General features: G+C 37.9%; 1 protein-coding gene across 2 annotated transcripts in view; it reads left to right on the top strand.

The window, feature by feature from the left end:
- Nucleotides 1-9,401, top strand: part of LOC110031287 (U-box domain-containing protein 62-like) — a 46,407-nt gene extending 37,006 nt beyond the window's left edge. Inside the window, exons 5-9 of one of the 2 annotated variants that reach the window (XR_002294724.1) lie at nt 7,288-7,376; nt 7,661-7,753; nt 7,816-7,886; nt 8,795-9,035; nt 9,260-9,401. Coding sequence is in view for 1 of the 2 variants with exons in the window: in XM_020734414.1 (XP_020590073.1) it covers nt 7,288-7,376; nt 7,661-7,753; nt 7,816-7,886; nt 8,795-8,918 (377 nt within the window). In the remaining variant the exon portion in view is untranslated. Of the gene's footprint in view, nt 1-7,287; nt 7,377-7,660; nt 7,754-7,815; nt 7,887-8,794; nt 9,156-9,259 lie in introns of those variants that run through there. The other variant, XM_020734414.1, reaches the window with a different exon arrangement.
- Nucleotides 9,402-10,321: the final 920 nt, after the last annotated feature.

Below are 10,321 nucleotides of genomic sequence, written 5' to 3'. Positions count from 1 at the left end.
CTGAACCGGGTGCGGAGTTCCTCACTGTCAAGATAGCCGAGGAATCAGACGAGGTTGCAGCATAAGGGAGTTTCAAAACTTTCCAAAAGTATTGAAAACCAAAAAGGTGGATGCTTTGGAGGAAGAATTGTGGAAGAGGTAAGCCAAATCAGATATGAAATTGAGGAGCATTTCTTGGCAATTGGGAGAGGTTGGAGGAGAGGTTCATAGCCCTAAAAGAAAGGATAAAGAAGATTGTGATTGCTCATACAAACCCTCTGTCATTTGCAGTAGGATCAAACGACTTCTAGAACGGACACGAGCGACAACAATCAGAAGAATTAATACAACATCATTACAACAATGCTGCCTAAAGTGGATCTAGAGTGGCATGATATGGTGACGGATTGGGAAGCAACACTTGGAAGCAAGGGCACGACATTCAGATGGCTGGAACGATACGTAACAGTCAAAATGAGATGGTGGACGATTCAGGGTAGGGGAAGATCAATTTGAAGGATTTCACCCTTAAACTGAGAACTAGGGTGGGTGGACCCCTATCGAGGGATTCATCCAACCGCACCAGTACCTTTGGTTGCAACAACCTTCCGGGCAGAAGGTGATTTTGGAGCTTATGGGACGGGAAAACTGATTATGGGGCGCGCCAGAGTTTTAGTAGAAGGGAAATCAATGTGGGTTGAGGATGGGAACCCCACCCGTGCGTGATGGGGGAAAGAACTTTGGCTGAGGGAATTGAGGATGAGACTCATGTATAAGGAAGCTGGAGATGTGTTTCTTTGAAGGAGAGGATGCCTATAGTTGGGTTCATCGCATTGAGAGATTCCTTATTAATGGGTTGACAGATGAAGAAAAATTAATTGCGGCGGCCCTATGTTTGGAAGTGAAGGCGCTAGTGTGACATCAATGGTGAGAACGTCACCCAATCAGAACTTGGGTAGAATTCAAGGATCTATTGTTAAAATGTTTCAGAACAATAAGCAATTTTTTGTATTGGCTAGGAAGGGTTTGTCGTGGCGTAATGGGAGAAATTTTGGATGCTATCTGGTCATTTGAGAAGGATGCGAGATTAAGTTCTGGAAGGAAGTTTCATGAAAGGTTTGAAACTAGAGATTCAAGCATCACTTCGTATGTCGGGCGTTTGAGAAGGATGTCAAATGCAGTGTTGGAAGGAAGCTTCATGAAAGGAAGCCAGAGATTCAAGCATCACTTCGTCTATCGGGACCGCAAGTATTGGGGAAGCTATGGATTTAGTGCAGCGGGTCGAAGATAAAAAGAAAATGCAATGAAACGAGTTAATAGGAGCTACACAAGTGGAGCGCCAGATTGCAATATTACAACCACGACGATACCTAAAATGCAAACAATGGGATTTCAGAAGGAGGCTCTATGGGACAAGAATAACGGGTCACAACCAGGGTTGACATTCAAACACTTTAGAAAGAAGGAGATTTAGGACAAGTGAGCCAAAGAGTTATGTTTTTAATGTGACGAGAATTTCGCTCCAGGACGCCGTTGCAAGGATTGGACTTTACGAGGTCTCTCAGTGTAAGGCGATAAGATAAATGAAAAAGAAATAAAGGTGGTGTTAGAAGAGGAGGAACACCCTCACCTGGATGTAGCAGAATTCTCATTGAACTTAGTTGTGGGATTAATGTCGAACCATACTTTGAAACTCAGTGGACAGATCAGGGAGCAAGACGTAGCGGTGTTGGTAGATAGTGGGGTCACTCATAATTTCATCTTTACTCGGGCAGTAAAGCAATTGGGGCTTAAGATGTGTGACACATGAAATCTGAGAGGCATGATGAGAACGGGATGTGTGGAAAAGAGGGGAGGAGTTTGTATGGGGGTGATTTTGACGTTGCAAAATATCCAAGTTAGCATTGATGTAATATTTGGTATGAAATGGTTTCAATCTTTAGGGGAGACTAAGATTAATTGAAAACCCATAACAGTGGAGTTCCAGGAGGGAGTCAAGATAGCGTTGCTTCAGGGTTACCCGTAACTTATGTAAGGCTTTGTTGGCTCTCAAGAACATGATGAGGACAATGCAAGATGCAAGATTGGGATTTTTTATTGAGTCGCATAGCATGGAAGAGACGCAATATGTGGAGTTACTAGATATTCCAACACCGTTTCAACAACTCCAACAATATACATAATTTTTTCAATGACCACATGGATTATCGCTCTGGAGGGAACACAAACATAAGCTTGAGACCGGGGGCTTCTCCCATCAGTTACGTCCCAACCACTATCCACAAGTACAAAAGGATGAGATTGAGAGACGTTAGAGGTCGGATTCATACAACCTAGTGTGAGGCATTTCTCTAGCCTAGTATTGCTAGTGAAATAGATTAAAAGAATAATGTGAATTGGTGTTTCTATGTGGATTATTGAGCGATGAATAAGAAAATAGTACCTGACTAATTTCTCATTCAGGTGATTGATGAGATATTGGACGAGTTGTTTGAGTTTATGATATTCTTCAAGATTGACTTGAAGTTAGAATACCATCAGTCAATTCAACTCACTAACACACCGACTACATTTCAGCCCCTAATGAATAAGGGATTTCAATTTTTCCTCCGAAAGTTTGTGTTAGTGTTCTTCGACGATATCTCAGTGTGCAACCATTCCTTGGAAGACAATATTGATCATTTGAAGAATATGTTGACAGTACTTAGTGAGCATCAACTCGATACTAACTTAAAGAAGTGTTTATTTGCCCATTCAAATGTGGAATAATTAGGAATTGTGGTGTTGGTTGCAGGAGCGTCAACGGGTTCATCCAAGGAGACGACTATGTTGAATTGGCCATTACCTTAAACCTTTAATGAAAGAATTTTTGGGAATCACATGATAATGTCAGAAGTTTGTGGAGGGTTATATTTGATCGCGTGGTTGTTGACAGAGCAACTGAAGACTTCTAGTGGGGGGAAGCGGCGACCCAGGCTTTTGAGAAGTTAAAGAAGGCTATGAAGAGCGTGCCAGTGCTGACATTACTTGATTTCGACCAACCATTCATTGTAGACGTGGATGCTTCAGGCTATGGGTTTGGAGTAGTTCTCATGCGGTGTCAACGACCCATCGCTTACTTCAGTTAAGTTTTAACGAGGGCCAGACTGAAATCAGTTTATGGGTGGGAGCTCACGACAATTGTGATTGCCATTCAAAAATGACGATCTTATTTGTCGAAAATGTGTTTTACAATACACATAAATCAACACACCTAAATTTCTTTTAGAACAACGAATGGTGACTAAGGAATATCAGAGGTGGCTACTAAGCTACTGGGGTATGAAGTCGAGATTCAGTATCGTTCGGGATTAGAGAATAAGATTATTGATGCCTTATCACGGCAGGTGAAAGAACCTCAATTGTTGGCATTGTCAGTTCCTTTGGTTTTAGATTGAGAGGTTCTAAGGCAGGATAAATTGGCAGATGAAAAATTGAGCAAGATTCGACCAACTTTAGCGAATGGAGAGAGTAGCTATCATGGTTAGCCAATGATTAGTTGACCAAGAACACTATGTAATACCCTAGAATTCAATTACTGGTGCCTTATCACGACGGGTGAAGGAACCTCAATTGTTGGCATTGTCAGTTCCTTTGGTTTTAGATTGGGAGGTTCTAAGGCAAAGATAAATTGGCAGATGAAAAATTGAGCAAGATCCGGTTAGCTTTAGCGAGTGGAGAGAGTAGCTATCATGGTTAGCCAATGATTACTTAACCAAGAACACTATGTAATACCCTGTAATTCAAGGAACATAACAAAGTTATTACATGAGTTTCATGGCAACATTATATGGGGGCGTTTGGGCATGCTCAAAACATATCAGAGGATACCGATATAATTATATTGAGTGGGAATGAGAAAGATGTAGAGGACATGATATGATTTCAAGGTTTGATGTGTGTCAACAACACAAGTACACGGCCTTAGCACTTGGGGGGTTGCTACAAACTCTAGCGTTACCAGAAAAGATGTGGGAGGAGGTGACGATGGATTTTATTGAAGTTTTACCTCGGTCTAAAGGATTTACAATCATCTTCGTGGTGGTGAATTGGTTGAGCAAGTATATGCACATTTTATACCTCTGTCGTCTCTACTGTGTTGTTTCTATCGTCATGGATTTTATACTGGAGGTTGTTCGTTTGCATGGGATCCTTGAATCGATAGTGTAACATCGAGGCAATGTATTCTTGAGTTATTTCTTGAGGGAGCTGTTTAGAATGCAAGAGATCATATTGAAGAAAAATACAACATATCACTTGCAGACTCACAAATAGACAAAAATTGTTAATTAGAGCTTGGAGACCTATTTGTGTTGCTTTGTATTCGACACACCCAAGCAGTGGGTGAAATGTATACCTTGGGCATAGTATTGGTACAATTCATTATATACAACTTCTTTGACCACCCCTTTTAAAATTTTGTATGTTCTTGATCCACCTCACTTGGTGCATTATGAACTTAGTACTACGTTGATGTTTCTGATGAATCAATACTTAGAAGAGAGAGAACAGATGCTGGCGAAATTGAAGAAACATTTATTGAAAGCACAACAACTTAATAAGAAACAAGCCGATGGATATCAAAGGGATGTGCAATAGGAGATATGGTGTATTTAAATTTCGGCCCTATTAACAGAAGACATTGATCAGTTGCAATAATGAGAAGTTATGCTCACACTATTTTGGGACTTATGAGATCACATCGCACAGTGGTGAGGTTGCTTATCGTCTAAAATTTTCTCTTTCGTCGACACTTCATCCAATTTTCCATGCATCTCAACTAAGATGCGCTATTGGTGATAATGTGTCGTCTTCTTCACTACCCTCTTCTTTGATTGAGGATATGGAAGTTCTCCTGGAGCCACTGGAAGCTAAAATGGGTGTGTCAGGAATTGACATATGAGAAAGAAGTATTGATTAAATGAAAAGGGTTAGTAGATTTTGACGTCATGTAGGAGCTGTAAGACTTCAACAGTTTCCTCTTTTCCATATTGAGGATAAGGTGTTTTATTGAGAGAGGAGTAATGTTAGATCGATATCGACGACACTTTTCGCCATGACAAGCCCGCCAATTAATTTATAAATTTATTTTAGACGTAAGACTAGAAGAGTAGTTTAGTCATGTATTATTATTATTTTTTGGTATAAATAGTCTTATTATGTTTAGGGTTGGGCAAGTTTGTTATTTTTGTTTGGAGTTTTAGGATTTAGGGTTTGGGAGAGCTCGCCTATCCCTTGAATTGTAGGTGGTTATGATATCAGAACTAGTACGAAGAACAGTGGAATACAATCTTTTTTTTTTTTTAATGTAACTGCAACACGACTCGAATATAAAGGAAATACAATAATAGATGAATGCCCCGGTTAGTGAGGTAGAAAGATGTCCGAAGGCGGTTGTGGCATCGACAGGTTGGTAGGGCATGATGAGAGATGTCGGGGAGTTGTTTGAGTAGTTATGATGGTGTTTGGTTGGTTTTAGGTAGGTAGGGCAGCAAGGTTATATGGGATGTATGAGTGGCAATAGAGCGGTGGAGGCGTACGGGGGCGGTAGGCAACTAGGGGAGAGGTAGGAAAAGGGGGTCGATGAGAAGAAGCGAAGGAGATTGGAAGCTTACAACACCTCGGAGCAGAATACGACCGAAGCACTACCTGGAGAAGCTCCGCGCAGGAGATTAGATGACAACTCCATTAGAACTGACTTTTCACACACAGGAAAACAATTTATAAGCACCCCCCAAGGAAGGCAAGAAGAATCCAAAAAAAAAACCCCTTCTCAGAAAAGACGGGTGAAGCAGCCCACTCTGGATCGCAATAGTTCGTGATCCACCTCCATTCTTTGCATGCGGAATCACGATCTACCCCACCCCACTGTCAATGCGTCGCATTGCGGGGTTTCTGGCCTCTGCGGGAATGAAGGTGGATCGCGAAGAGATAGGGGTCACGGTAATGGACCAATAAAAAAGAACATCACACAAAGATTCCACCCCTATCATCTTTGAGGATATTATGATACCCTCTATAAATTAGTTCAAATTAAGGGATGAAGTAAATTTGGAAATGACTTCTAATTCAATATTATAGAGGATAAATGAGTTCTAAATCATTTGCGAGTTAGACGCTAAGGAGGACAAAGCCCATCCGAACAGCAACGCAATGGCAACATTTATTTGTCTTTACTTTTAAAAGTAAAGGTATAAATTTTATACATCTCAATGTGAAGGGCTTCACCATTACTTATTCGAAACTTTGCGGTAGAGTTAATGCACTTTTGTTGTTTGTAATGGAGCAGGATTCATAATCTCAAATAGTTGGGATCCTATTGGTTGTCATTGTATGGCCAAAATATGATCATAATAGGATTACGAGGCATCAAGACAGGCTTTTCGGGTTTTTCAGTCTGATTCTTTGATCCAAGATCAACGACTTGTCGGGTATGAGCTACGGTGTATGAGCTATTGAGGTTAGATTACTAAACGATGTTCCCCTCCATAGGTTAAGTTCAAGGAGTCTATTTGATAGTACATCCCGAAATCGCTATGTAATATCAGATCAATCCTACCAGTGAAGATACAACTTGCTTCGAGGATGAATTGGTCTTGAGACAAACTCTCACAAGGGTTGATCGTATTGGCAGGGATGTGACCCGCGAGTGCGCAAGTAATAAAAGGTGAAATGCAACATCATCAGAGGATAATGTGCAAGAGATAATATTAATTATATAACGATGTCGGAATAAGAAAAAAAGAATAGCCAGAGATCCCTATAGGTCTATTGTAACGATCGCTTATGTATATTAATAATGTGCCATAAATAATATTAATCATATACCAATGTCAGAACAAGATAAAAGAGGATAGTCAGAGATCCCTAGAGATTTATATGTAATGATCACTTATATATATTATATAGAAAAAAATTATTTATATAAAATCAAAAAATTAATGCAATAAGGGGTGTGGACATTTGGACCCCGAAAATGGTGCAACCCAATTTACCCCAAATAAGCACAACAAACTCTTATCTTCAACATGTTCTTTTCTTGTTATCCAGCTCTTTTTATGAGGTGTTTAGCTACGCTCATATCAGAATTCAATAGTCTTGTGTCTATGATGATGATTGTAGAAATCGATGCAATCGAGTTCATGCTGTATCTATTGCACTATTTGTTTTCTTAATATGCCTTAATCATATTTTCGCGAGAATCATTTCTGCCGTACATTTTACATCTTATTGCAAAACTTTTAGTTGTAATTTTTCGTGCTTGTGTAGCCCTTCGTGCGGCGGTTCAGGCATTCCTTAGGGAGGAAGAGTCGCATTCCTTAAGATTGTCGAAACGAAGAAGGGACAGATTTGAACAGGTAAGCTGTTTCCATCAGTTCTAAATTGTATTTTTTATTCATTTTCAGGGCCATTTACATGCATACCCCACAATTCCTACATATTTACATATATAACACCTAAAATTTACTCTTTTTTACACTAATGCCAACCCAAATCTTTCTTATCACATCAAAATGGCCGTCATTAGGTTTTAGATATATAAATACATAGGAATGCAGTGGTATGTATGTAAACCTTCACTTTTTCTCGTATTATCTTGTGCAAAACTTCCTTTATTCCATTTGCAATTTCTATTTTGCAGGATAAATATAATTATGATGATCAACCTTCCATGGATTCACGAAGTAGAGGCGTTCAGTTTCCATTTAATGTGTCAGACCGGGTTATTATAAAGGTATGTCCAGAACTTCTCAATAGTCCCAGCTCTCAATTCTCTGCTGAATTAAATATTTTCAGGGAAACAAGAGAACGCCTCAGCGATTTGTTGGAAGGTTGGCAGTTGTGACTACACAATGCCTAAATGGATGGTTAGTTGTCAGTTCATTTCATTTTTGGGACATCTCATAAAGACCACCCGAAACATTGATATTTACAAATTAACCCCCAGATGATGAGAATTTGATAAAAATGAAAGATATGGGTTGGGGTTTTACCGTGACTTTTGATAGTTGAGTGGGAATTTGAAAAATAGACGAAAGAGGATGGTTGATTTGTAAATAGCACTTTACGAGTGGTCTGTCTGTAATTGCTCCCTTTATTTATTTTCTTATTTTACATCCTTATAATTAATTTATTTACCTCATACACCTGTAGTGGAAAATATAGTAGAATCAGCACGATAAACTGCATAGCATGACTGATCTAAATTTAGATTCAACTGTCCATCTTCATCTGTTTTTGCTCAACACCTCATAATTCTATGTATTTACACATCTAACAATCAATCCTTTTTTTATTTTTCGAATGATGAGAAAGAAGATTTACATACATACCACTCAATTCTCATATATTTGCATATCTAACTCCTATGTCCTTATCTATGCATAAAAAGTTGTATTTTTTATTTGATTTGAAAGATTTGGGTGGTATAAATGTTAAAAGTAAAGTTTAGTGATTGAATATGTAAATACGTAGGAATTGGGCGGTATGTATGTAAATGTCCCTATTGTCTATTAACAAGCAATTAAGTCAGCTAAATCAAAACTAAAAAAGTACCTGGGAAAAAAAGTAAAAAGAACAAAAAGTAGTTTGGATAATTACACACAGACCGCACGAAACATTGATATTTACAAATTAACCGTCCTGGTGTTGTTTTTTGAACCACGGAACCGTTGTATTTACACGTGTCACGGTCAAACTATTGAGAATTTGTAAATAGGAAGTTTCGGGTGGTCTCTATGTAATTGCCCTGAAGAATTTTCATGCAACTTCTCAGGTATGTTGTGAAGACATTGGATAATGCTGAGAGCGTCAAGCTCCAATATCGCTCATTATCGAAAGCTCCAGAAAATTCCTCAAATCCTATTGCAAATAAACCAATCTCTTCAAATTGGCTGTAACAAATTAGTATTGCAGAAAGCCCCCCCAATTTTCAAAATTTGGGATATGTGGTCTATATGATCCTTACAGATCTGTACAAATTTGGAGCACTGAAGCAAAGTGGGTGTACATTCCAGGTGAGCAGTTTCATCACTGTTATGTATATGTTACCTCAGAATCTGTCTTGAAAACTAATGTATAAACTGTGTTTTTTTTTTATTTAATGAAAACAAATCATATATATATATTTCCAGAAATTTGGATATTTTTTTATTTTTATGGAATGGCTAGAGGCTAGCTATTATACGAGCCTCAAGTTATTTCTAATCTGCCTAATAATTCGAGTACCACCTCTTTTAAGGCCAACTGTGCCAGAGGGGGCTCGAACCCCTGACCTTAGAGATCTTACTCCGAGGATGCCAACCAACAGGCCAAGGTACGTGACACAATTTGGATAATTGGAGAGTGAGAGATTGAATGTTAATTATGGATGAGTTTATTTTTGGGGCATTTGCATGTATGTACATACAACCCAATTTCTCTATATTTACATATCAAACTTTACATGCATATCATTCACTATTATAACTTTAAAAAAAAATGGTGAAAAGTATCTTTCCATGTAGAGTGTATGTCAAAGTTGAAGTTTAGCTTGTATTTTAGATATGTAAATATATAAAGATTTGAGTGGTATTTATGTAAATCTTTCTTTATTTTCTTAAGGTTATATAAGAGTCAAGTGGCAGAATAATCTTGCCTATAATCTTGACTATCAGATCATTTTAGTCCTAGAGTTTTTAGAAGTGTCAAAATAATTTAGAAGTATTTTAAATTTAAGATATAATAATGTTCTTACCACCCAATTTATGTATATGTACCAATCAAACTTGGCATACATACATTTACTATCTAAAAAAAAGGATGATATATTTTTAGTTGTGGCATATATGTAAAATAGATTGGAAATGAGTGGTATTTATGTTAATCTTCCTTTACTCTTTTTAAGTTTATAAAAGACTAAAGTGCTAAAATAGGCTATTTACATGGGTCATTTTAGTTATATAGTCTATAGGAGTGTAAAAATAGTCATTAATTACTTTAAAATTGAGGTTTAATTGTTCTTTATGGGCATTTTTTTTGTCCCAATATAAAGATGAGGACTATTTTAACACTCATATAAATTCTAGTACTAAAACACTTCCATATAAATACTCGAAAATTATTTTGGCCCTTGGTTATATAATGTGTTGGGAATTAGGGCTGTAAACTAGCCAAGCCTAACCGAACTAGGGCTGGGCTCGTGTTCTGCTCGTTCAAAATTGGCTTGTTTAAAATAACTCGTAGAAAGTGTGTTTGTTTTATGCTTGATTTTATTATTCGTGCTTGTGTTTAACTCAAAATTGACTCATTAGATTAAAAAAAT

This window comes from Phalaenopsis equestris, unplaced genomic scaffold (genome assembly GCF_001263595.1).
Source record: "Phalaenopsis equestris unplaced genomic scaffold, ASM126359v1 Scaffold000800, whole genome shotgun sequence".
Taxonomy (NCBI): domain Eukaryota; kingdom Viridiplantae; phylum Streptophyta; class Magnoliopsida; order Asparagales; family Orchidaceae; genus Phalaenopsis; species Phalaenopsis equestris.
Note: the sequence above shows the minus strand (reverse complement) of the source record. Positions and strands in the feature narration are given on the sequence as shown.